Here is a 27,792-nt window from a genome sequence, read left to right as displayed (position 1 = left end):
TCTACTTCCGAGCTCTTTTAGGTCGTTAGCAGAACTCAGTTACCTTTGACTGACAGACTGAAACCCCCGATTCTTGCTGGCCGTCAACTGAGTCGCCGTCAACTGAGTCGGTCTGAACTGCTATGGGAGCCCACGTCCTTGGCACATACCCCCGCCAGCAGTATCAAATCTTTCTCACTCTTCAAATATCCCTGACTTTCTCTTCCATTACCAGCAGGGGAAAATTCTCTGCTTTTAAAAGGATCTTGAGATTAGATTGGGCCCACCTGGATAATCTCACATTGCAGGTGCATTATCTTATCAGATTCATGGTTCTACCCCACACTGAAAGGAGTGCGGATTATTCAAGGGCAAGGGCCACTGAGGGCCATTCTTAGAATTCTGCCTAGCGTGACCTCTTAGAGAAAAATAATAAAAACATTTCCTACACAAACCAGAACAATTATTATTTAACGCCCAACATTGCAAAGAGGATTTAAGGTGCGTAAGTGATTCATGCCAAGGATAATTTTTCAGAACCAGTGATTTACAGATTAACACAGTTCAGGTCTCTAAGCCTCGCGGAAGGGACAGAAAGCTGTTCTGAGCAGGTAGACTTCTCGTTCTGAGGCCTCTCCTGCTTTTCTTTCTCGTTCCTTCTTCTCTTCTGCTGCAGCACTGAACGTACAAAGCACCCTCTGGGGTCCTGATGAGAGGTAAATTGTATGGCTGGAGTTTAGGGGACTCGATTAATTGTGCTATAGAGAATTAGATGTTCTCACTTTTTGGTCTCAAGATTCTTGTTATCGAGGGCCCTAAAGACTTTTGTTTTTTGGCTTATTCCTGTTGCTGGTTTCTAGATCAGAAATTAAATCTGGAAAGTTTATTAAACACAAAAAGTTACAAGTACACATTCTCTTTGCTTTTGGAGTAATGATGTCATCACGTACCAGGTGGCCTCTAGAGTGGAAAAGGAAACAAAGGCCAGTCTTATTATGAAAGCAGTTTGACCTTCTGGAAGTCTGAAAAGGTTCCAAGGACTCCCAGCGCTGTTTGGATCACACTCTGAGGCTCACTGACGGATGTAAATACCACCGACAGATGTAAATGTTTTGGTGCATTCACTTATGCCGCCTTAAAAACGAATCCTTCCCTTTCCTAGCAGGTCACTCCATGCCCTAGACTCATTTCTGTGGCTGATGTATCATATCGTTGCAAGGAGTGTTCTTTGCTGTCACAGGAGGAAACTGAGCTCGATGTGTAGTAACATACGTTATTAAAGCAAAATAGAGAGTTCAAAACATGCGCCGTGAGCTTCTGCAGGATCTGCTGCTCTGCAGATACTACGCAGGAAAGACGGCCTTCAGCGCAGCTGTTGCAATGGGCGTTACCGGGGCAGAATCGCGCTGCGTCGGGCACAGTCTCAGGGAGACGGGAGAACGCACTGCGTACTCTTGCCGTGCGTTGCCCTTGAACATTTATGCCAGGACTCTGTTTTCCATGAAGAGATCGGTATTTCTTGATTGCTTTAATGGCTCCGGATTTCCCACCTCCCTTTAAGCAAGGGCCACGCTGCACGCGGCTTGCGCTCAGGCCCTTCGTCGGGCTCCGTTACGGCCCCTGCCGAGCGCCTTGCTCGTTCACGGTCAAGAAAGTGTTTTACCCGCTTTCTTCCGTTCAGTGTCGCGGTGGACGCCCCGCGTGCTTGGACCTGGGCTTGCTAGCGTCCGTCTACGGCAGACGAACGCGGTTTAAACCCCGAGAGCCCGGGCGGCCCGGCGTGGCCTTCTCCCCCCGCCCCCCGGCCCCGCCGCAGGGGCGCGCCTGGCGAGGCGGAGTAAGCGCGCGCCCAGAGGGCTGTGACTGCGCGCGGGAGAGGGCGGGCGTGCGGAAGCGCGCGCACCCCCGGGTGGAGGTCGGCCCCCGGGCCCCGCACGCGCGCCCCCCGCCGCGGCTCCTCCGGGACTCGGCGCGGGCCGCGCGGCCAGGACGTGGGCGGACCGGCGCTCCGCGCGCGCGGGCTCCCCTCCTCCCGGCCACTAACCCCGCGGGAGGGGAGTCGGATTCCCGGCGTCCGCGGCGAATGGCTGGAGGCCGGGGGCGGGGCTCGGGCGGGGCTCGGGCGGCGAATGGCTGGAGGCCGGGGGCGGGGCTCGGGCGGCGAATGGCTGGAGGCCGGGGGCGGGGCTCGCGCGGCGGGGGCGGGCCCGGGGGCGGGGCTCGCGCGGCGGCGCTCCGGCGGCGGCGTGTGAGGCGCCCGAGCCGCGAAGGCAGGAGCGCCGCCCGCGGAGGCCGCCGACCGCCCGGCGCGACCCGGCTCCGCCGCGAAGGACGCAGGGCGCCGCCGGCGGTTCCGGGCGCCCGCGCGGGGACGGCGCTCGCGCATCCCCGCGACGGGCGGAGCAGGAGACGGAGCGGCGCGGGGCCGGGCCGCGAGCCCGCCCGCCGCCGCGCGCATGGCTGTGCCCGGCCCGGGGTCGCGGCGCGCGGCGGCGCTGCTCCTGCGCACGGCCCGCGGGCCCCGCGGGGGCTGGCTGCTGCCCACCGCGCTGCTGTGCGCCTGCGGCTTCTTCGCCAACCTCAGGCCGTCCGAGCCCTTCCTGACCCCCTACCTGCTGGGGCCGGACAAGAACCTGACGGACCGGGAGGTAGGCGCCGGGGGGACGTGGGGGCTCCGGGGCTCCCCGCGTGGCTCTGCGGCTCCGCGCGGGTCGGTCCGGCAGTTCGGCGGGGGGCTGACAGGGGGCGCTGCGGGGTGTTCGGGTGAGAAAGTGCGAGTAGCCGGTTGTGCTTTGCACACAGGTTTAGTGAGTGTTGATTGAAAGTGGGGAGACGGGGGTGCCTGCGAGACCCCGTCGGTGAAGCGTCGGCGTCTGGGTGTCGGCTGAGATCACGGTCTCGTGTTTGGGGGTTCAGCGCGGAGTGGGCTTGGGGTTCTCCGTCCCGGCCCTTCCGCTGCTCACGTGGCGCGCGCGCTCTCTAAAGACGTGAGGAAACTTTATTTCTGAAAAAGAAGCAAGCGGGGAAGCAGGTGCCGATTAGCCCCCGCTTTCTGCCGGGACGTTCCGTCTCCCAGCTGCACCCACCTTCGACTGCATGGACGTGCTCAAATAGCAGCAGACAAAGCCGTCACCTTAATTAGTTTTGACTTTTAAGTAGGTGAGGCTCTGGCTGTGCTCGGGTAAGGGCAGAACAACAACCAACCATCCATCACCTTCATCAGTTTTGATTTTTATTTAGGTGAGACTTTGTCCAAGGACATGCTGCCCCCTCCCCGCCCCCCCGCCAGATCCTACCTCCTGGGATAAACGCAGATACTGAGATGGTATCACGTAATTGGCACTTAATTATAGTTTTCGTGCATTGTGAATTGTTGGTTCATGGATGTTAGTTTTGTTGTTCAGCCACAGGCGTGAAAGCTGAGGTCTGGTATCTTTTCTAGAACCCTGCACGGGGTGAAGGATGCGTGGGCGCTGAGTAGACGTTTCTCTTTCCCGCGATGCGTACTCTTCCTTCCCTCCCTCCCTGCCCCCGTTGCTATGAAATACTCCCTCCATTTAAACTTGACCCTTCTTCCTGTGGTTAGTAATCACCTTTTTTGAGTAGCAGCTCACTGTCCCTGTGTAACAGGTCAGAGCAGGATAGAATTACTCACAGGCCAGTTTGTTGTTGGCTTTACCTTTCCGTTTTCAAGGACGCTTAGCAGGGAATTGAAAGTCGGTGTTGAATGCTGGATTTGAGGGTTTCATTTGAACGTCTCCTATTGTCTTACCTCCAGCAAGCATCACCGGCTTTTACCCAACTTCACATCTTGTATTTCTCAGTCTTTTGGACCACCCCCCAAAGGGCTGTGACCGCTATTCATTACCTGTTTGAATGTCAACATCGTTAACATTTTAAGATCATGGACAGAATAATTTTACAAGGAGAAAATGACTGCAGTAAATATGAGGACGAATGATTCTGGAGACCCAGAGCTACCACTGACCCTGAAGCAGAAGTGATACTTCCTGAGCTGCGTGTAATGAAAGTTTCATGTGAGCTGCGATGTGACCTACACAGTCTGTTCACCTTGCTGGACATAGGGCCACATAGGAGAAACACGCTCTGCGTGCTGACATTTGAAAGGTGATCTGTTTTGTCATGTGCCCTGGGCAGAGAGTTAGGTCATGTGCCGTCATGTGCCCTGTCTACGCAGAGCCTTCTGGGGTGAGAGAATATGTTCACTGATGGAGTCAGGGGTGCGAGGCCCCCTAAATGTTTGCTGATTACATAACAAACATCTAGCAGGTTCCTGTGGCTGCACGTTGGGGGAGGGGGAGGGCAGAGTCTGAAGAGACGCCTGGTGGTCTAGCAAGGAGGCCACTTGTGAGTACCTGGGCCCTTGGCTCACGGTGGGGCTCTGCTCACCCTCTCTGGAACCCTGGGTTTTTTGAATATCTAAAAACAGAAATAAATAGACAACTTGTCCTCCTTCCTGAGCTAACGCTTGCTTTCTGAGGCAAAGCGAATGTCAGGTCATGGTCAGCAAAGTTCTGAAGTTTTTATTTACTCCCTAGAGAACGTTAGAAAGGCCATCTTCGATCATCTTAAATGGAGCGATGGTTAACCATGTCCAAAAACAAAAGAAGGACAGAATTTTCTCCCTTTGCATGCCTGAAGGGTTTTGTCTTAGATTTTAGGAAAAATGTTAGCCTCTTTTAGGTTCTACCGCTATGTAAGTTTTAAATAGGTTAAAAATGGACTGTGTTCTAATCGTTGAAAGCCAGTCTCATAAAATAGAGCTCCCATTTCGCCAGCACTTTTTTACTCTTTCATCTTTTTTAGCATGTGATTTCACAGACATTCACCACCTTTCTTTGATTTTTTTTTTTTTTTAAACATTCTACCTATTCTGTCTGCTATCCAGAGTCTTACAGAATTTGGCTGTTATGGGAGTAAGAGCTTCTGCTGCATCTTTCTTCCCCTTGCCTTCTTTCATGTACCCATCCACATTAATCTTCTAGTCCAAAATCCAGTATATCCAGTCTCTCATCTACTAGCCTGTGCTCGAAGTCGTGATCTCTGCTTGGAATACACTTCCGTACCTATCTGCCTTTTTGTTAGCCTCTACCTTTCTCCTCCTTTCAAGGTACGGATTTCCTATCTCTCTTATCAATTACATATGAATATGTATCCTAATTAGGCTCAGAATTCCTGAAGAACGGAAGCTTTATTTCATTTTATTTTATTTTTAATCCATACAGCTTGAAGTGTTGTGCAAATAAGACCTTACTAGCTACTTGTTTAATTGAAACTTGGTTCTAAAATAAGGTCTAAATCAAATTAGAGCTTAAGATGAACATCTGTTTTCTCTCGACTTTCTGTGTCTCAGAAAGAAAGCGCAGATGAGCTCTGATCTAAGGAATGGGGGCAGGCACCTTACAATAAAATCAGTTCCCTTTGCTCACACGATAGATTTTACCGGAGATAAGAAGGCACTGTCTAGGGTTTGGACAATGAGAGTCTGTAATGTGTACATTTTTGCCTGTAGGAAGTTTCCCTTCAAGATTAAAAGTATCCATCGAAGAAACATTTTCTGGTGTCACAGTTTGTCCTTGGCAGCACTGGAAGAGAAGAGATCTTTGGGCCAACCAGTGGCTGGCCGAGCTCTGGAGATCGTGTGGTCTTTGTGTCTTCATGACTGCACCGTCAGAGCACCTCCATACAGCCTGAAAACGTTGCCACAGGCAATAGAAGTAACCCTGGAACGTAGTAGATGGTCAGTTACAGTTTTCCAGTTGAAGAAATGAGGCCTTTTAGTATGTGGATTCAAAATAGCAAGGCCCTGATCCTCCATCTACCACTTACGTACTAGCTGTGCTCACTTTGGATAATTTACTTAACCTTTTTGTAAGGCCTCGGTTCCTCAGTTGTAGAATAGAGATAATAAAAGCATTTACCACTTAGGGTGTTTGTTTGGATTAAATGAAGCCATGTTAGGTAAGGCAGTTAGCGTAGCATGTGGCACATCCGTGGACGTTTGTTATTATAAAGCTGATAACGCTGTGAGAGGGACATTCAGCAGCCTGGCTTGATCTCTCTCCCTGGAGATGAAATAGGTCTTTTATTTAGAATGAGTAAAAGAGAAACTGTCTCTTCCCCCACCTTCCCATCCCACCCCACTTGCCTCTAATTTCATTACTACTTGGCCTTACAGTGTTCCTTTTCCTCATCTTTATTATCTTGGTTGTGTTTTTTATGTTAGGAGTGAATTCGACTTACAAATATAAGCATTTTAAGTTGATAATTGAAAGGATGAGGGGCGCCTGAGTGGCTCAGTTGGTTGAGTGTCCAGCTCTTGATTTTGGGTCGTGGGATCAAGCCCCACTTTGGCCTCTGTTCTGAGCATGGAGCTTGCTTGAGATATTCATTCTCTCTCTCTCTCTCTCTCTCTCTCTCTCAAAAAAGAAAAAAGATAAGATTTATATAATGAAAACCTTGCAGCTAATCATTTCGGGACAGCTGTTACTGAAAGGTATAGAACAGGCCTAGGTACGGACAGTACTACTGGAGTCCAATCCCGAAGGGTGTGATGGGAACAGAAGAGCTTGGGGTATTGAGGGCAGTGGCGGAGAGTAGTTTTAAATGAAAGGTGTGATGGCTAACAGCTGTGGCGTTGTGTTGGGGAGAGCGTGAAGGTGAGGAATCTTGTGGAGTCAGAGGGGCAGTTGCACATGTAGGAAACTATAGGGGACCAGCTGTGAATCTTGTGGAGTCAGAGGGGCAGTTGCACATGTAGGAAACTATAGGGGACCAGCTGTGAAACCACAGGCAAAAGGGAGTGGGGAGTTGTTCGTGGAAAGCACCGTGAGGTCTCTAGGGAAGCCTTTACTCCTCGCAGCTTTTTTTTTTTTCTTCCCACAAATAGTTTATTGTCAAGTTGGTTTCCATATAGCACCCAGTGCTCATCCCCACAAGTGCCCTCCTCCATGCCCATCTCCCCCCTCCCCCCCCCCCCCCCTCAGCCCTCAGTTTGTTCTCAGCATTCAAGAGTCTCTCATGATTTGCCTCCCTCCCTCTCCCCCACCACTTCCCCCCTTCTTCTCCCCCACGGTCCTCCATTAAGTTCCTCCTAATCCTCCTATACGTGCAAATACTCTTAGCAGCTTTTATCCCAAAGTTTCCCTGTCCCCTTGGTTTTCTGCTGAGGTGTCTCACGCTGTGGTTGTGTGGACCAAGTGCACTTTGTCCTTCAGTTGCTAAAATTTACAAACCTTTGCATCAAGTCATTTCTACAGTTCATGATTATTCTTTTCATACACCTATTCAGTGCAAGAAATTTCCTGATTGAGTAGAGATTGCTAAATGATTTATGCAAATACCAGCTGGCTAAAATTCATGAAGGTGAAGCTGTTAGACAAATCACTGTTTCTTGTTTTTTGTTTTTTTTAAATTGTAAAGAGAGAGACAGAACACAGAAGGGAGAGGGACACAGGGAGAGAGCGAGAGAGGATCTTAGGCAGGCTCCACGCTCCGCGCAGAGCCTGGTGCTGGGCTCAGTCCCGTGGCCCTGGGATGCTCTGAGCTAAAATCAAGAGCTGGACACTCAGCACACTGAGCCACTCAGGCACCCCTCGACAAACCACTTTTGGTTATCTGGCCAGTCAGAAGCAGAAACCAAGTCTGGGATAAATTTCGGACCATATTTAACTTTTACAGTTGTGCTCTGCACTGGCAAAAGATCCTATAACAGTTCACTTTTTATTGTTCCTCTAAACCCTTGAAACAATTAGCCCATTTTACATTTGGGTGAACTGAAGCATACGTGAGAGTTAAAAAGAAAGTTACCCTTGGCCTTAGATTGTCCAGGTCTGAGATTAGAGGGAGGGCACCAGGCTAAATCCTTTGCCATGGAGCAAAGACCACCTTTCAGAAAGCACTTAAAAATTGGGGCCACCAATCCAGACTTTGAAATGGTCATTTAAAAACCTGGCTCGCCTGTATCCCCACCAAGCCCTTGCTAGACCCTGGAGTCAGAGAGGGGAGAGTCTCCTACAGTTGATGCTGCAAGCGTGAGGATGGCAGTTCAGTTGATTTACTTAGTATATTGTCCCAAAGGGTCGGCTTCAGCTCAAGTCTTCAGACCTCCAGTAAAGTGGAATAAGTGATTTCCATGGATCCTCTCACTCAGTCATTGGTACAAGGCTTACCCTTCTTTTACTGATAACAGAGACTAAGGCAATAGGGAACTCAAACAATCAAACAAAAAACCCTTGCCAGCAAATGATGGGAGTGAAATTCCAGCGAGGTCTTTATGGTAGAGCGCTTATTGTAAAGATATTTCTACTTTATCCCAATTTTAAAAATACATTAAAAAGAAAACAAAAGTATCTTATTTTTTTAAATATATATATTTCAGACAAGCAAAAAGAAGGCCATCAAAGTTGCCTGTAGTCCTGTCATCCACAGATAATTCTTCTGTCAAGACTGTGGGACAGACGTAACCCCTTGACCTGTTCCCCCAAAGAAATAGAACTTAAAAGCAGAGAAACCTAATCAAACAGTAGGATCAAGACTCCCTGTTCTGTGGCCAGAAGTAAGAGTTGATGAGCCACACAACACGCGAACTGTAAGGCTGTGCAGGTCAATGTTGGGTCAGCCCTTGAAGAGTCTACCCTGTGAGGCAGTGGTCCTCAGCTCTGGCTCAGGGAAAATCTCCTGGGAGGTTGTAAAGGCTTGCCTTTGGCTGGGCGTGCACATTTTTTAAGGCTGCGTGGGAGATGTGCAGCCATGGTTAGGAACCAGTGCTATGAGGTTATTGGGCAGACAGACACAGAGAGCAGTTATCAGGAGAGCTCTGAATGTTGCAGTGCAGATATTATCCGCTCCAGCAAAGTCTTCCCGGGTGAGGAAGGCTTTGAACTAGGCCTTGATGAATGGGGAGGATTTTAAGAAAAAGATGATAGGTGGGGCGCCTGGGTGGCTCCTTCCATTAAGCATTAAGCATCTGACCCTAGCTTTCAGCTCAGGTCATGATCTCACAGTTCGTGAGATTGAACCCTGCTTCAGGCTCTGTGCTGACGGTGTGGGGCCTGCTTGGGATTCTCTCTCTCTGCCCGTCTCCTCCTTGTGCTCACATGTGCTCACATGCATGCGCGCTTGCTCTCTCTCTCTCTCTCTCTTTCTCAAATGAAATAAACCTTTATTTTTAAAAAAATTTTTTTAAATGTTTTTTTTATTTATTTCTAGGAGAGAGAGAGAGAAACAGCGTGAGCAGGGGAGGGTCAGAGAGAGAGGGAGTCACAGACCGAAACAGCCTCCAGGCTCTGAGCTGGCAGTCAGCACAGAGCCTGATGCGGGGCTCGAACCCACGAACCGCGAGATCATGACCTAAGTGAAAGTCGGACGCTTAACTGACTAAGCCACCCAGGCGCCCCAAACTTTTATTTTTTTTAAATGTTTATTTATTTATTTTTGAGAGAGACAGAGCGTCAGTGGCGGAAGGGCAGAGGGAGAGGGAGACACAGAATCTGAAACAGGCTCCAGGCTCTGAGCTCTCAGCACAGAGCCCGACACGGGGTTTGAACTCCCAAGCCGCGAGATCATGACCTGAGCCAAAGTCTGACGTTCAACTGACTGAGGCACCCAGGTGCCCCAGAAATAAACTTTTAAAAAAAGAAAAAGGTGATGGGGTGGAAATGGGGAGGTATATTCCAAACAATTATCAGAATTGTCGTTGAGATTTCTTTAGTTAATAAGGATTTATTAGAGGTGTTGGTAGGTTGTTTTATGCGAATACATTGTTACGCATATTCCAGGTCCGTTGGTATCGCTGATGGGTTTTTAACTTTCTCTTTCTGTCAGGTCTTCAATAAAATCTATCCAGTGTGGACGTACTCGTACCTGGTGCTGCTGTTTCCCGTGTTCCTGGCCACAGACTACCTCCGGTACAAACCCGTTATTCTGCTCCAGGGACTCAGCCTTATCGTCACATGGTTCATGCTGCTCTACGCCCAGGGACTGCTGGCCATTCAGTTCTTGGAATTCTTCTATGGAGTCGCCACGGCCACGGAAATCGCCTATTACTCCTACATCTACAGCGTGGTAGACCTGAGCATGTACCAGAAGGTCACGAGTTACTGCCGCAGCGCCGCCTTGGTGGGCTTCACAGTGGGCTCTGTCCTGGGGCAAATCCTGGTCTCCGTGGCGGGCTGGTCCCTGTTCAGCCTGAATGTCATCTCTCTTACCTGTGTTTCGGTGGCTTTTGCCGTGGCCTGGTTCCTGCCTATGCCACAGAAGAGCCTCTTCTTTCACCACGTCCCTTCCACTTGCCAGAGAACGAATGGCATCAAGGCACAGAATGGCGGCCTCGTGACCAACACCGCAACCTCGAACCACCTTCCTGGGTGGGAGGACATGGAGTCAACAATCCCTCTAAATACGGAGGAGCCAGTAAGTGTGGCCTGACACTTGAACTTGCGGCTGCTCCTCTGGTTGCTAGAGCGGCAGTGTCAAAACAGGCAGGAAAACCCCTTCTGCTAGACCTTTCTGTCCTGGGGTTAGGCACCTCCAAGTCAGACCAGCACCACACCCACTGCTTGTGTCACAGAGGACTTAAGAAGCCAAAGCGGGGGCACGTGGGGGCTCAGTCGGTTAGTGTCGGACTTCGGCTCAGGTCATGATCTCACGGTTCATGAGTTCGAGCCCCACGTCAGGCTCTGTGCTGACAGCTCAGAGCCTGGAGCTGCTTCTGATTCTGTCTCCATCCATCTCTCTCTCTCTCAAGTATAAATAAACATTAAAAAAAAAAAATTTTTTTTAAAAGAAGAAGCCACAGCAGGAGCTGTCTCTTCTTCATCTTTCTATCACCGGGACTGGGTATATAAAGAAAGCACTCTGAAATTTTTGCTGACTGAATAGATAAATGATTCCAACAAATGATGAACATCTGCTTCTAGTTTTTGAATTGAAGCCCAGAGTATTTAAGGTTAGGAAGTTCTATTCACCTTCTGTGCTGGAAACAATGTCTGATAGTCATTTTCTTTCTTTCTTTCTTTCTTTCTTTTTTTTTTTAATTTTTTAAGTTATTTGTTTTGTGGGGTGGAGGGCAGAGAGAGAGGGAGACAGAATCCCAGGCAGGCTCTGTGCCATCAGCGCAGAGCTCAGTGTGGGGCTTGAACTCAAAAACCATAAGATCATGACCTGAGCTGAAGTCGGATCCTTAACCGACTGAGCCACCCAGGTGTCCCCCCCCCCCCATACTCATTTTCAAATGACACTTCTCCAGAGTGGGTAGTAATGAATAACACGGAGAAGATAATCACAAGAGGAAAATCTAAGATGATGATGCAGTACATATTAATTAAAAATGTGACTATGAAATTGTCTCTTAGAAGAGAAAGATATGGCATCAGAACGATCCATCCATCTGTTCTGGCCAGCCAGAAAGATTAATTGCTTCCCCCAGTCACTCCCCCTTCTTTATAACTTCTTATCTTTCCAACAGGTTGTAAGCTGTGAGGGGCAGGGTTCATTCCAACCATCCCGAATTAGTCTCAGCTTTCATGGGACATGTTTGGAAATAAGCCTGTTAACATTCTCACTTTGTAGGGGTCTCTGTCAGTCCTAAAGCCAAGCTCCAGGAGCCTTATAGGCTGAAGGAGAAGAGAGAGCCTGCGTGAGGAAAGTCTCTGGCTCCTACCTCGAGGTCACTTAGATTGTTTCAGTGTGGCATCTAATTACCTCTCTTATGCCTACCCCCACTCTTCCCTCCTAGTGACCAGTTGAAACCAGGTTATCATCCCAAAGAGCTTGAGCCTAGGTGACCCTCATCGTGAAACTTTGGTTACTAGGCAGAGCGCCTGGGTGGCTCAGTCCATTAAGTGTCCAACGTTGGCTCAGGTCATGATCTCACAGTTTGTGGGTTCGAGCCCCGTGTTGGGCTCTGTGTTGACAGCTCAGAGCCTGGAGCCTGCTTCTGATTCTGTGTCTGCCTCTTTCTCTGACCTTCCCCCGCTTGGTCATGCTTGCTCTCTGTCTCTCTCAAAAAAAAATATAAATGTTTTTTTTAAAAAAAGAAGAAACTGACTTCTATGGGACCTGTGGGCAGCATCAATCAAAAGACCAGGGATTAAGTAGGAATGAAATGCCAGTTCCTTCATAGTTAGGTGATGTTGGCAAATCAACAAAGAGAAAGAGAATCTTCTGGAGTACAAAAAAGTATAATCACCTGATCTCATGTCGTAGAACAAAAGAATAAGGATCCTTTTTTAATTGTTTCAAATGTGTTAAATGACTTTAGCTAAAATTAGTATGTATATACTTACATATAATACCTGCGTACATATATATTTTAAATGTTAACATTGGTTATAGTTCTAAAGATCTTTGTAGACCCGTAAGTTTAAAACCATTTTGAACAAGAGTAAGAAACATAGTAAGAAACACATTTTATGTAGGAACCATTACCATTCGTAGGTGTGTATATATTTTATATATAACTGAAGCAGAGGCTTTACGATGCTTGATTCTGGTACATTCCATTCGATTTATTTTTTCTCATGTAGTTCACTGCCCACTAGATTGATTTGATTACCTGTTAATGAGCAGTAACCTACCACTTAAAAAAACTCTGTCCTAGACCAACTTGATATTTGTTGTTTATAGATATACAAAATGTCAGTGCTTGACATGCTGAAGAATTATGAAATTTTAGAGCAAGAAGTTATTCTAACCACAGGCTGTAAGACCATCAGAGCATCTCACTAGGACAAGGGACTTGAGATCTTATCAACCCTCTCATTTTATTTATTTTTTATTTAAAAAAAATTGTTTAATGTTTATTTTTGAGAGCATGAGTAGGGGAGGGGCAGAGAGAGAGGGAGACACAGAATCCAAAGCAGGCTTCAGGCCCTGAGCTGTCAGCACAGAGCCCGACACGGGGCTTGAACTCACAAACTGCGAGATCATGACCTGATCCAAAGTCGGATGCTTAACTGACTGAGCCACCAGTCGCCCCAATCCTCTCATTTTAGAGATAAGGATTGGGAACAGAAATTAGTGACTTACACAGAATTGCGCGGATATACTCTGTAATGTATCTAAAGAGCATATAGGAGACCTGTCTGGATCTGTACTTCACTCCATGACGCCTTTCCCGGGGGTGACAGCATGCTGAGAACCATCATGTTGGCTACCGTGTGGTAAAAGTTAGACTTGGGTCAGTTCCATGACACCCTTGGCTCTGCTGCTGACCGCATAACAGGCAGTCATGGCTGTTTGGCAGCTCTTGGGGCCCAGATGTTGCTGTTTCTCTCAAGCCTGAAGGAAAGTCAGAAGACGCTGTCAGAGATCACAGTGCCATTTTAAGTTGACAAACCCATAAGTGAACCATAAATCATAACCGTAGTAAATAGACTAAAAACAGTGCAGGTGGATGGGTGGGTGATTTTATCTTGATTTTACGGAAAGGGAAATAGCAGTCTGTCCGTAAGTTACCTTAATGTATTTGTGAGTCCTTTTCAGAATGAGCCTATTGCTGTGGGGCCCAGCATGTTGACATTGCAGCCTCGCCAGTGATTTTCTTTCCTAAATAGGAAATGGGATTCCTTCTGTGCTTGGCTTATAGTTGGCTTTTTTTAATAACTTTTTTTAATGTTTTATTTATTTCTGAGAGAGAGAGAGTGAGAGAGACAGCGTGAGCAGGGGAGGGTCAGAGAGAGAGGGAGTCACAGACTGAAACAGGCTCCAGGCTCTGAGCTGTCAGCACAGGGCCCGGCACGGGGCTTGAACCATGAACTGTGAGATCATGACCTGAGCCAAAGTCGGATGCTTAACCGACTGAGCCACCCAGGCACCCATAATTGGCTTTATGTTAAATTGCTAATTCACTAGAAAAGATGTAAATTAAGCCACTTCTTTAGCACAGGGCCTGACATACCTGTACTTTTATTGGTAGACAGATACCCCTCTGTTAGTAAGCATTCTTTGCATACTGTGTGTCTGAGCTTCATAAAACACTGACAGTAGCAAAATTAGTGTTTGTACCTTGTACTTAAGTAAGACAGTTTCTAGCAGCACACACTGTAGTGGATTTTGAAGGAGGACAAGTTGAAACCTGGGCTCTCAGAGTCCCCAGCAGGGTCATCTTGGGCACATTTTTTAATTCTTTGAGGCTTAATTTCCTCATTTGTGTACCTCACAGGGTTATTTCAAGTATTAAATGATGCAATATAAATGATGTAATGACCAGGTCACCTCTGGTCTTAACCTTATGAAAGATGTCACTGGAATCTGGTGGTGATTCCACACCATTGATTCTTTTTTTTTTTTTTTTAAATATTTTTATTTATTTCTAGGGGGGAGAGAGAGAGAGACAGCGTGAACAGGGGAGGGTCAGAAGAGAGGGAGACACAGAATCTGAAATAGGCTCCAGGCTCTGAGCTGAAGTTGGAAGCTTAACCGACTGAGCCACCCAGGCCACCCCTCCCACCCCCCGCACTACTCTTAAATGTAGAATGTTAAACCAGATGATCACTAACCTTTCCTTAGCTCTAGAATATGGAGTTTTATGAGCTGATTGATCTGAAGGTACTTTTTTTTCTTCTGATTGCCAGGCACGTCACAAACACCTTTTCCTTTCTTGTCCAGTGCCCCATATAGTTAGGAACACATAATATCATACGAGTGGTTTAATTGCAGTCATCAGCCCTTGACTTAAATCTTCACAGTTTAGGCATTAAACCCTAATTACCTCCCCTCTCCCCCATGTATTTTCCTATTCTACGTAGAAGAAATTCGAAAATTCTCATTATGGACTCTAAGACCTTATATAATCTGACCGTTTGCTAACCTCTCTGACCTTCTCTCCCCTGTGCTCCACATGGCACTGATCTGAAACACAGCACTTATTCCCACTTTTGAACTTGAGTCTGGAAGTTCTCAGGCAGGACTGCCCTTCATTTCTCATTTTCATGGCTGGTTCCTTTATGTCAACTCAGGTACCAACTCAGACGACAGCTGTAATTGTTACTTGCCAGCCTATTACCCTGCTGATTCTCTTCATGGTGTCAGTGCCTCCGTCTGCTGTCTTGTGTGTGTGTTTAACGTCTGTCCCCCTTACCAAAACCTCGGTTTAAAGAGGACAGGGACTTTTCTGCCGCGTTCCCAGTATCTGGAACATTGCCAGACACGCAGTTTGGGCACTTGTAAATATTTATTGATTGCATACATGGGTCATGATAGAGTACAGAGGAAATGGGCATTTATCGAGCACTTGCTGCATACCGAGCAGTCCTCATTTAGTTCTTCCAATAGCCTGTTGAAGTGAACATTAATTTCCATTTTGTAACCAAAAGCCTAAGACGTAGAAGCTGTTACCGTCCGCAGGCAGGCAGGTGCGTTCCTGTAGTCCTTCATCATCATCATCATCTCAGCTCATGTTAACCTGAGCACTGGACACAGTACTGAGAACCTTAGGGTTATGAGCCCATTTAATCCTTATTAAGACACTGTAGGTGTCACGGTGCCCATTTTACAGTTGAGGGAACTGACGCTTCTGTCAGGGAACTTAACCAGAGGCACCTAGAAAACAGCATGCCAGAATAAACCAAGATCAGGCACCCGGGTGGCTCCGTTAAGCGTCCAGCTTTGGCTCAGGTCGTGAACTCACGATTCGTGGGTTCGAATCCTGCGGTTGGAATTCTCTCTCTCTCTCTCTCTCTNTTTTTTTTAATTTTTGAAAGAGAGAGGAAGACAGAGGGTCCGAAGCAGGGTCTGTGCTGATGTGGGGCTCGAAATAACAAACCATGAAATCATGACCTGAGCTGAAGTTGGAAGCTTAACCGACTGAGCCACCCAGGCCACCCCTCCCACCCCCCGCACTACTCTTAAATGTAGAATGTTAAACCAGATGATCACTAACCTTTCCTTAGCTCTAGAATATGGAGTTTTATGAGCTGATTGATCTGAAGGTACTTTTTTTTCTTCTGATTGCCAGGCACGTCACAAACACCTTTTCCTTTCTTGTCCAGTGCCCCATATAGTTAGGAACACATAATATCATACGAGTGGTTTAATTGCAGTCATCAGCCCTTGACTTAAATCTTCACAGTTTAGGCATTAAACCCTAATTACCTCCCCTCTCCCCCATGTATTTTCCTATTCTACGTAGAAGAAATTCGAAAATTCTCATTATGGACTCTAAGACCTTATATAATCTGACCGTTTGCTAACCTCTCTGACCTTCTCTCCCCTGTGCTCCACATGGCACTGATCTGAAACACAGCACTTATTCCCACTTTTGAACTTGAGTCTGGAAGTTCTCAGGCAGGACTGCCCTTCATTTCTCATTTTCATGGCTGGTTCCTTTATGTCAACTCAGGTACCAACTCAGACGACAGCTGTAATTGTTACTTGCCAGCCTATTACCCTGCTGATTCTCTTCATGGTGTCAGTGCCTCCGTCTGCTGTCTTGTGTGTGTGTTTAACGTCTGTCCCCCTTACCAAAACCTCGGTTTAAAGAGGACAGGGACTTTTCTGCCGCGTTCCCAGTATCTGGAACATTGCCAGACACGCAGTTTGGGCACTTGTAAATATTTATTGATTGCATACATGGGTCATGATAGAGTACAGAGGAAATGGGCATTTATCGAGCACTTGCTGCATACCGAGCAGTCCTCATTTAGTTCTTCCAATAGCCTGTTGAAGTGAACATTAATTTCCATTTTGTAACCAAAAGCCTAAGACGTAGAAGCTGTTACCGTCCGCAGGCAGGCAGGTGCGTTCCTGTAGTCCTTCATCATCATCATCATCTCAGCTCATGTTAACCTGAGCACTGGACACAGTACTGAGAACCTTAGGGTTATGAGCCCATTTAATCCTTATTAAGACACTGTAGGTGTCACGGTGCCCATTTTACAGTTGAGGGAACTGACGCTTCTGTCAGGGAACTTAACCAGAGGCACCTAGAAAACAGCATGCCAGAATAAACCAAGATCAGGCACCCGGGTGGCTCCGTTAAGCGTCCAGCTTTGGCTCAGGTCGTGAACTCACGATTCGTGGGTTCGAATCCTGCGGTTGGAATTCTCTCTCTCTCTCTCTCTCTCTCTCTCTCTCTCTCTCTGCCCGGTGTGGTTGCTCACTTGTGCGCTGTCTCTCTCTCTCTCTGCCCAGCGTGGTTGCTCACTTGTGTGCGCGCTCTCTCTCTCTTTCAATAAATAAATAAAATAAAGTGAACCCAGATCTAGTTGACTTCAAAACCCACTATAATCAACTCCTATTCCTTAGTAGAGAAATAATTCCTTAAGTTTTGTTCTCATTTTTTAAAGATGGCATCAGAATCCTCCCCCCCCCCCTTTTTTGTGTGTGTGTGTGAAATCTGACACCAGATGCCCATTGTGATAGATGAGTGAGCTGAGCTTCAGGACGGTGTGAGGAGGCGGAACTATGGAACCTTGCTTGGTTCTCATTGCACTGAGGTTATCCTAGCATTTTAGGGAGAAATTGCCTTTATTTATTTAATTTCAAGAGTCACTGTATATGTAATACATAGCTAATAGATATATCGTCTTAATAGGAAAAAAATTTCTAGTGATTTTATAAAAAAGACTCATACTTAATTTTTTAATTAAACAAAAGAAAAAACTACATGAAAAGAATTCAGAATCCTCTGGACTGCTGCCCCAAAGATAACCACTCTTAATAGTTTAGGGACCCTCTTCATAAATATCTCTTTTCATATATACGTATGTGTGTATTCATAGGTATATACATCTTACAGTACATGAAATTTACATGTAGTCTTGTAACTTCATTGGTTATTTTGCTTTGTTTTGTTTTTTTACTCAGTTCTGTTACACTTGCTTTCCAGTGTCTTTTCATGTCAGAATAGCTCTCAGAATCCGAAGAAATGGACCCACAGTGGTGCGAGTGACCGGTGGGAGGGTTGTGTTGGGAGAGCAGTATCCCTCTGGCCCTGAGCACAAAGCCACAGGTGTAGACACGTGTGTGAAGGACGTAGTCCGCCTTTCGACCCTCCCTTTGTCCCTTGTGTCGCCAGCTGTCCCCTGCCAGTGGATATGTCTGAGTTGGGTGGAAGAGAGAGAGTGTGTAGTTGTACATGGCCGACCCCCCTCCCCCCGCTGTTACAGCTTAATGCCCTTGAACTTCAGGTGTCCTCTCCTCTGAAAAGTGGCCAAAAGACAGGTCTCTAAGCCGACTCTTAGCAGGTTGTTAATGCCCTACTTTGAGGTTTTGGAACCAGGGCTCCGTGGACCTAGCAGGCCAAGGCAAGAATGACTGTTCTTGGAGCAAAATAAGTGCACAGCAGGCCAGAGCAGGAGAGACAGTGTTCCAGAAGCTTTTGATATTTGGCGAGAACATTACAATTGCTAACTTGCAAATATGCCACAACAGCATCTTCTGCTGTGCTGTTATTTCCTTTGCCTAGAATGTTCTTCATTTATTTCTCTGTTCACATCTCTGTCTCCCAAAGTCCATCTCAAACACCAGTTCTTCCTTGATACAGATTTGATTTTGTTTTGCTTCTTGAAACCAGATGTGTGTTGTCCCCATTGGTTAAGGCTCAGTCCGCATTTTTTCACTATGTTTCAGATGATGGAATATCAACAGTAGAGGAAATAATGATCATCTGCTTTTCATCATGAAAACATGTTTGCTGTTTGTAGCAAGCGTTAGTTTCGGGACTGTGTCCTTTAAAAGCACTTAATAAAAGAAGCAAATGTCACTGGAAAATTTCCACCTTCGCCATTGTTTTGGCTACAAACAGTCTCCCTCTGCACAGCGGGGCTGAGAAAACAGTGGTGTCTAAGTTGGTCTGGCAGACACCCAACTATACCTAAAAAGGTTCCATTTACATCTGGAGATTCTCATGCCACACAAGACACGTGGCCTGTTAGCAACAAGGACAGGTTGGAATGTGCTGCTGCCACTAATGTCACGTGGCTCCTGTCACGCGCCCTGGTGCTTACATGCTACTTCAGGCTGGCTCCCCTTTCCTCCATTTGGGTTCTCTCCTTTTGCCTTTCCACGTTAGCCACAAAAGTATAAGTTCCTGTTGCTTAGGAATTAGGGCAAACTTGGATAAATTAGACCTTAGCTGCAACTGGAGTCAGAGACTTCTCCCAGGGTGTCTGGGGTTTCGTGTTGGCCTCGTGGCAGGGCCTTGGGATGGCGCAGAGCTCAGTAATGTCTCGGTTCACTCCTTGATAAACATAGTCGCTTTATTACTCCATAATGGTAACGCTTCCCCTTGGACAAGTATTGGGTAATATAAAATAAAAAAGGTGTAGGAACGAAAATTTAAAAATCACCAATAACCTTACTACCCATCTAGGCAGAGAACCGCTAATATTTGGGTCTATTTTTTTCTAAGATTTCTATCCTAACCATTGCTCTATAGTGAATTGGTCCATTTTAAGGCTAGGAAATTCTCATTGACAAGCTCTAACTGACCAGTGATTTAATAAGGTTGCTGATTGTTGCCTATTCTGAATGTTGCTTGCCCCACCACGGGGGGAGGGTGGCATCTCGCTTTGGCTGAAATAGGCAGTCTCTGACCATCTTTCTACCTTCACTTTGTAAATAGTACCTCTTTGCTGGGTTGATGACACACAGCTATGCTAATGTCTATAGAGTGCTAAAAGAAAAAGTCGTATTGTATTTATACATACGTACGTATATACACATATCTCAGATTTTGCATGTCCCGTCCAGACTACCACAGTAAAGCAAATATTGCAATAAAGCAAGTCAAATGATTGTTTTGGTTTCCCACCTACAGGTTGTGTTTACATTATACTGTAGTTTGCTAAATGTGCAATAGCATTATGTCTTAAAAAAACAAGAACGCATGTACTTTAAAAAGACTTTAGTGTTAAAAAATGCTAACCGCCATCTGGGCTTTCAGCACATTGCGATCTGTTTGCTGGCTGCAGCTTCTCCGCCAGTACCCACCGCCCCACCCTGCGCTTGTGTGTTGTGGAGACGGCTTCTTTCCTTGAACCTCTGCTGGCTTCACACTTTTCTTCTGAGGCCTCTTCACCTCCCTGAGCCTTCACAGAATTGAAGAGATCACAAGGGCCTTGCTCCTGATTCGACTTTGGTGTAAGGCAACATTGTGGCTGATTGATCTTCTATCCAGGCCACTGAAACTTTTCTCCATGGCAGCGATGAGGCCATTTCACTTTCTTATCAATTGCATGTTTACTGGACTATAGCACTTTTGATCTCCTTCAAGAACATTCCCCTTGCATTCACAAATGGGCTACCTGTTTAGCACAAGAGGCCTAGCTTTCTGCCCGTCTAGGCTTTCGGCCTGCCTTCCTCACCGAGCTTAACCATTTCTAGCTTTTGATTTGAAGTGACAGACATACACCTTTTCCTTTCAAGTGAAAGGCCACTTTGAGGCCGTCGTCAGGCTTATTCCTTGGCCTCATCAATATTGTTGTGTCTCAGGAAAGAGGGAAATCGAGGGAGGCTGGCCAGTCGGTGGAGCAGTCAGAACACACAACATGTACTGGTTAAGTTGGCCATCTTATGTGGGTACGCTTTGTGGCTCCCCAGAACGGCAATAGTAACGTCACAGGTCACCATAAAAAAATGTAATAATGACGAGAAAGTTTGAAATGTCCTGAGAATTCCCAAAATGTGACAGAGACACAACGTGACAGATACTGGAGGAAACCTGGCTCTGACCCACTTGCTCCACACAGGTTGGCCATGAACCTTGAGTTTGTTAAAAACGTGTATTTGCAAAGTGTAGTAACGTGAAGCACAATAAAATGAGGAGGGCCTGTAGATATGCCATTTATATGCATACAAATAAATAAGCAGTTGCTTTTCACAAGGAAAAAGACAAGTGTCTGAAAGATAGAAATCGGGTCTATCCAGTCGTGTTCTGTCATGGCCTCCATAGTATTTGCGCTTCCCTCCTTGTTTTCTGTGAAGGAACCTGCTCCGGACCGGCTCCTCGTGCTGAAGGTCCTGTGGGATGACTTCCTGATGTGCTACTCCTTCCGGCCCCTGCTCTGCTGGTCGGTGTGGTGGGCCCTGTCCACCTGCGGCTACTTCCAGGTCATCAACTACGCACAGGGCCTGTGGGAGACGGTGATGCCCTCTCGCGATGCCGCCATCTACAACGGCGGCGTGGAGGCTGTGTCCATGCTCCTGGGTAAGCGGTGTGGGGCGGCACATTCCTCCAGAGTGAAGTCCACTGGGATCAGATTTTCTCTCCCCTCAGAAATTGGAGGTGACCCCTCCCTCCCTCCTCCCAGGAATGATTTCTTCGTTTTGAGCTCTGACTTTACCGTTTAGGAAGAAATGTAGCAGTGCTCTTGTTGTGGGTGACCGTGATTAACAAACTGGAGTTCTTTAGGCCCCATAGGGAAGCCTCGCATAACGACTTTCAACATTGTCTTCCTGTTCAGGTTTCCGTCATCTCTGAATTTACTGGGTGCTTCTGTCACCTGATGTGAAACTCTGGGATTATACAAGTCTGTGACAAGAACTAATACGTGTTGAGTGGTGTTATGTAACAAATACTTGTCCTAAGGACTTTATGTATATTTTTAAATTTTTTTTATAGTTTATTTATTTTTGAGAGAGAGACAGAGCATGAGTGGGGGAGGGTCAGAGAAAGAGGGAGACACAGAATCTGAGCTGCCAGCACAGAACCCAACGCAGGGCTCAAAACCACGAACCTCGAGATCATGACCTGAGCTGATGTCGGACGCTTAATCGACTGAGCCACCCAGGCGCCCCTGTGTGTATTCACTCAGTCCTCACAGAATTCCCGTGACAGTTACAGTTAGTGTCTCCATTTTACAGTTCAGGAAACCCAGACAGATGGGTTCAGAACTTGCCCAAGGTGGTATGATGGTACGTAGTCAGGTCAAGGTTTGAACACAGAGCCTGTGTCCTTGACCATTACATTCTGTTGTCTGTTTTCTTTTTTAATGTTTGTTTATTTTGAGAGCGAGAAGGCAAGAGAGAATCTCAAGCAGGCTCTGCACTGTCCATGGAGAGCCCCATGCTGAGCTTAAACTCACTGTGAGATCAGGACCTGAGCTGAAATCAAGAGTCGGAGGCTTAACCGGCTGAGCCACAGGGGCGCACCCCCCCAACCCCCGATAAGATTTACAGAAAGCATTCCGTGCTTTCTGTAACACTTCTGTGTCTGGCACTTAGAAGGCACTCTGCACATTTTAACTGTCATTACTGGCATCGTCGTTTTACCAAAGAGCGGACATGCCCTTCTGTTGTGTTCTGAAGCGGTGCTCGGGCAGGAGGTGGGATGATGCCTTGGCCGTGTGGCCAGGCCGGAAGCAGCGGCTCTTTTTGACTCCTGCCTCTACATCAGCCTCAGCACCTTTTTCCTCAGCAGCGCCCCTGGGTCTGTGTCCTCCCATTTCCTGGCCACCTGCTCTCATTCAGCCTCTCGCTGTCTCTCCGTGGCTCCGTATTGCTTATTCCATCAAGTCCAAAGTGCTCTGCCTGCCTTTCAAGGCCCTCCCTCATCTTGAGCTCCCCTGTTTGTAAGTTACAGGATTTGGAAATGTAATAACCCAAGCTTGATGTTTAGTTTATTGAAGTAGCCTTTGTGGAGCAAAGTAACAGGATAACTTTCCTCTCTTGTGTTTGCAGGCGCTGTTGCCGTGTTTGCAGTTGGCTACGTAAAGATATCCTGGTCGACCTGGGGGGAGATGACGCTGTCTCTGTTCTCTCTGCTGATTGCTGCTGCAGTGTACGTCATGGACACCGTGCAGAGCATCTGGGTGTGCTACACGTCCTATGTCGTCTTCAGAGTCATCTACATGTTGCTCATCACTATAGCAACGTACGTGTTTTGATTCAGAGAAGCATTGGGAAAAGTTGTGACGGGATAAACTTTTTTGGTTTCTTCGCAAACAAATGCAAACTGTGTGTTCTTCTCCCGAGGAAGCGTTGACACAAGGCTCATGTATTTTCCTGGTCCCATAGTCCGCTCTGTTCAGGTGCTTGCGTGAGATTTGCAGCGTTTCGCCACAAAATGCTTTTCACTCGGTTGGGAGGGGAATTAACTGACAGGAGAAAGAAGGGGCTGCTCTTCACAACGGAAGTAAAAGCCATAACAACCTGGGGAGGGATTCCTGTCGGTTCATGCTTATGTGTGTTTGTTTTCTTCAGTTTTCAGATTGCTGCTACCCTCAGCATGGAGCGCTACGCCTTAGTGTTTGGTGTGAACACCTTCATCGCGCTGGGCTTGCAGACTCTGCTCACTCTCATCGTGGTGGACACCAACGGCCTTGGCTTAGACATTACCACTCAGGTAAGACTTCTGTTTCGACACGCGAGATGTCGTAGTCATCACAGCAGATGGTCAGAGTGACGAAGTGACGGATGCTTAATGAAAGCCAATTCAACCAGTACGGGCAGATATCACACATAAAATCAAAAGTAGGAGTGCTCCCCCTCCCCCTCCTTTAGTCAACGGCCATCCTTAGTTCCCTCCTCTCTCGAGGATGGTGGGACCCTCATCTTTTTGACGAGGACCTAGAACATTTCTGAGTGTCACTCAGGAGCCTGGTGGAGCTGAGAAGTAATGCCGGTTCCCTCCAGGCTGAGCTTTTCTGCTTCCTCATCCATCGTTTCCCTCCATTTTTAATTCTGTCCGTGGAATACTGGATCCTGTGTTTGAGATGCCTGCTTCATCTCACCGTTCTGAAGCCTCCTCCTTTCTTGATTACAAATGCTTCTCACCCAGATAGCAAGGCAATGACTTGCTGTTGATGAACAGCTTTAAGTTTCTTAACATATGACCCACTGAGAAAACACCTGCACAAACACCCAAAGCCAGTAGGGATACTTTTATTCATTCAGGAACTGTGTGTCGTAGATACCTTCGTGCGTTGTGAGTTAGTAGGTAGGGCTTGCTCTGTACTTTGGCAGAATGGGCAACTGAATCAAAAAGTGCCTACCCCACCCCCAGCCCAGCCCAAATGATTCGTTCTCCATTATTCCCTCCTCACTTAGATACTCGTTTTCTTATAACACAAAGACCCAGCACGTTAGCAGTAACGAACTTTGCACTGAAAGATATAAAAGAGAAGTTATAATCACAGTTTGTAATGTGGGCTGAGTGCTTCCTGTGTGCCAGGGACTCTGTATAGAAATGTGCAGGGTTGGGGCGCCTGGGTGGCTTAGTCGGTTAAGCGTCCGACTTTCGCTTAGGTCATGATCTCGCGGTTCGTGGGTTCGGGCCCCGCGTCAGGCTCTGTGCTGACTGCCAGCTCAGAGCCTGGAGCCTGTTTCAGTCTGTGACTCCCTCTCTCTCTGACCCTCCCCTGCTCACACTGTCTCTCTCTCTCCTAGAAATAAATAAAAAAAAAAAAATTAAAAAAAAAAAATTTAAAAAAAAAAAAAAAAAAGAAAGAAATGCGCAGGGTTGCAGTCAGGATTGGACATCAACAGAATGAGTCCAAGAGATGTTAAGTAATGTTAAATGTTGTTTAAGGTCGTGTGGTCAACGGTAATATGGCACAGCTAGGATTTAAACCAGCTTCTGACTCTAAAGCCTGATCATCTCTCCCTGGATTATGGTGCCTCAAAAATGTAGTCAGGGAATGGGGGAGTGGAGGAGCCAGAAGCACATGACTTTCTATTTCCCAATCACTACCAACAGTGAAAACCTTGAGACGACTTCTCAACGGTTAGGCGCTCAAGATTTGGAACAGAGGGTAGGAGAGAGACTAAGTGCTTGTCATTCTGCTATAGACATGGTGGGTTTAAAAATACAGAATTATAGAATTTTGTAGGCTGTGCTGAAACTTGTCCATGATTAATTAACAGGTTTCCTATAGGAAAATGTATCCAAATTTTAAAGACCACTGGCTCAGAGTGACACTCTTATTGCACATATGAGCCAACTTCTAAGTACTTCCTGAGTTACCTAGAGATTTTTACAGTCATGCAAAGGCGGGATATAGCAGACTCTCTACTGCCCTCCTTTGGGGAGGAATAGAAGTTATTTATCTTCAGCCTGCTGGTCATACTTGAACCTGTCAACTTGAGGGAAGAGACGGCGATTCAATTTTAACAAAAGCAATAAAAATAAAAACAGTAGTATTAACAGCTTTGGCATTGTGCAAACAAACACATGTATGATCTCATCCCTTCCCAACGACCCAGTAAAATGGGGGATATTGTGAATTCCGTTTTGTAAATGAAATCCAGGCTCAGAGATGAAGTATTTTGGTCAGGGTCACCCGGCTCGTTAGGGATGGAGTCCGGGTTTGCACCAAGGCGGTCGGGCCTCAGTACCACCGTGCTGTGCTGCCCCTTTCACTGTCCGCGGCCATATCATGTAAGCACACAGTGTTTTTTGAAGGCTTATCAAGACACTGAATATACCATTAATCATAGGAGGTGTTCACATATATCCAGTAAAACGTCTCATCTTGTGATCAGTAATCCTCTAAACTACTTCTTTCCCTACCCCTTTTAGTTCCTGATCTACGCCGGTTACTTTGCACTCATCGCTGTGGTTTTCCTGGCCAGCGGTTCCATTAGTATTATGAGGAAATACAGAAAGCAAGAAGATGCAGAATCAAGTTCTCGAGTAACCACTTCATAATACCCTGCTGCTGAGCTGCTTCTGATAGCAGACACTCTGCACAGCAACTGTGCCTGGATATATTTAAGTTTTTAGTATGTGGACGTATGCATATGAATGCGCTTTTTAAGGCTTCAGAGCAGCCAAATGACTCTACCTTGTGCTCCTAGAGTAACCATACTGTTTAGGGTAGCTAGAGGTGACGTTTCTCTCGTGGATTATTTATGAAAGCTAATTTAAGGATGACTTTCTTCCGATGCAAAAGCAAACTTGATTTTGAAAACCAGGTGGTTGAGAGCACTCAAGCAACACGTGGCATTTATACTTGATAGTAAGTGAGTCTGGTGCCTCCTAGGTCACGTTACTTCTCGTGGCCCGGTGGGAGCAGGACTCCACAGGCCTCGGATCCTGTGTTCCAGCAGCACCTGCCTCTGTTCAGCCTCATTTGTGTCTCTGCGTTATTGTGTGCATTTATGTTTCTACGGTTGAAAGTTGTTGAATCACCGCCACTGTTTGCTATGGTTGGTGTTCTGCCCTATTGGGAATGTGTGTCATTCCCAATTTTAAGTTATTTTTAAAACACTCATTGTATGAATGTTCTCAGTTTCCATCCTGACAATTTTGTGTTTGTGTAGATTGTCTTTAGAAGTACACTTTTGCGTTATTCATATGCTTCCCAGGAAGCTCATGAAGTTAGAAAATAAGGCAAGTTTTGAGGCCTGTTAATAAATCGAAACGAAGAGACCTAATCAGAAAACGTAAGTTACGTTTGTGTGTCTTTTAGTCTTCAGTATGAAGGACTATTAATTCTAGGAGGAGAAGGTAATACATGAGCCAAGGATACAGCTACCCCAGCCAGATCATTTTGTATTTGCCCTCCCTTTTATTTCCAAAGTAAAATGAAGTCTTTTTAAAAAATATCTTCATCCCTACTTATAATTTCTTATATTATTTGTCCTTATCCAAGATCAAATTGTCATTAGGAGTTAGATTTGTTGGATTATTATAAGGCCTTTTCAAAAACTGAGACTCTTTAATTATTTCAATGGGACAGGTACTAGGATAGACTTGACTCCTGCATTTTTTACATTAAATCTGCCTTTGTTTCTAAGGTTGGATCATCTCGGAATATCTGCTTAAAATAATAACTGCTAGTGATTCCTTTTCCAGGGTACTTGGGAAAATGTTGTGTATACATTTAGTTCTGTAATTAGCCTACCGAGTGGTTGCTAGTTGTGTTATGTGAGTCACAAAAGCTTTTTTAAAGCCAATTTTGTTGCCTTACTTGAGAAAAATCTAGGCTAATTTATTTAGAATAACACAGGTAAACCGTGTGAATACTAGTTTCAAGATTCCAATATTGACATACTCATTTAGTGTAAGTAGGAATTCTAGAAGTTAATGAAGTAAGTATATGTCATTTTCCTTCCACCTTCCCTTCTGTCAAGGGAAGAAAAAGAACACTAAGGGAAGGGGAAATGATGTCATGAAAGTACAGCCTCTGATTTTGTACTTTTTCTTTGGAATTGTTTACTCAGAAACAAGTAGAAAAAGTGATGTTCAAGGGATTTTATTTAACATTTTTTAATAAAATGGGCTGTGCTGCAATCAAATTGTTCATGTTACCAAAGAAATATTTCCCTAAGATTTAATTCAAAGTGTACGGTACACAGCTGGAGCCTTTACTCATTAAAGACAATAATAAGTTCATATTCAGGTGTGTGGTCATATTTCTAGAACGCTGAGCCCAATATGCAAGTTGTGCTGTGTGCAATTTTGCAAAGAAGTGAAAAAAATCTGTTGTAAATTTTATCCAATTCTGGATCGATTATAAAATTATTTTTATTAAAAAATATTTTACATCATATTTACTCTTTTTAATCAAATTATTTTAAATGTATTTTTTGCTTCAGCAGGAGCTTTTGATTACATATTAAAACCTTGTACTGATGAGCCCTCTCTCACCTGGCCTTCATGTCTAACCTGGTCACCCTGTGAATTCTTCCCACTGCTTTGTGATCCTGTGACACCTTCCCTTTATTTCTGTCATTTTCCCTGTCATTTCTAGCACCAAACTGCACTGTTTATTTTTCTTGGTCTTCATCTTGGTACCTCTCATCTCTCTTTGTAAAGCAGTCTTCCTTGTAGAAACCAAAAAGACTCACATTCCCTTCAGTGTTAACTGAATTTTAAAAATAAAGGAAATTCAGTCAAAGCGAGGG

General features: G+C 46.1%; 1 protein-coding gene across 1 annotated transcript; it reads left to right on the top strand.

Annotated features, from left to right (window-relative positions):
- The first annotated feature begins 2,258 nt into the window (after positions 1-2,258).
- Positions 2,259-27,435, top strand: SLC19A2 (solute carrier family 19 member 2). Its single transcript, XM_039241922.1, has 6 exons — positions 2,259-2,627; positions 9,826-10,413; positions 20,929-21,151; positions 22,624-22,816; positions 23,146-23,287; positions 25,463-27,435. Exons 1-6 carry the CDS (start codon positions 2,436-2,438, stop codon positions 25,589-25,591), a joined length of 1,467 nt encoding a protein of 488 aa, XP_039097853.1. The 5' UTR covers positions 2,259-2,435; the 3' UTR covers positions 25,592-27,435.
- The last annotated feature ends 357 nt before the right edge of the window (positions 27,436-27,792 follow it).

Source organism: Hyaena hyaena, unplaced genomic scaffold (assembly GCF_003009895.1).
Source record: "Hyaena hyaena isolate Hyena2069 unplaced genomic scaffold, ASM300989v1 scaffold_201, whole genome shotgun sequence".
NCBI classification, from domain to species: Eukaryota; Metazoa; Chordata; class Mammalia; order Carnivora; family Hyaenidae; genus Hyaena; species Hyaena hyaena.
The sequence above is the reverse complement of the archived record's forward strand: the minus strand, read 5'-3'. Positions and strand labels throughout refer to the sequence as shown.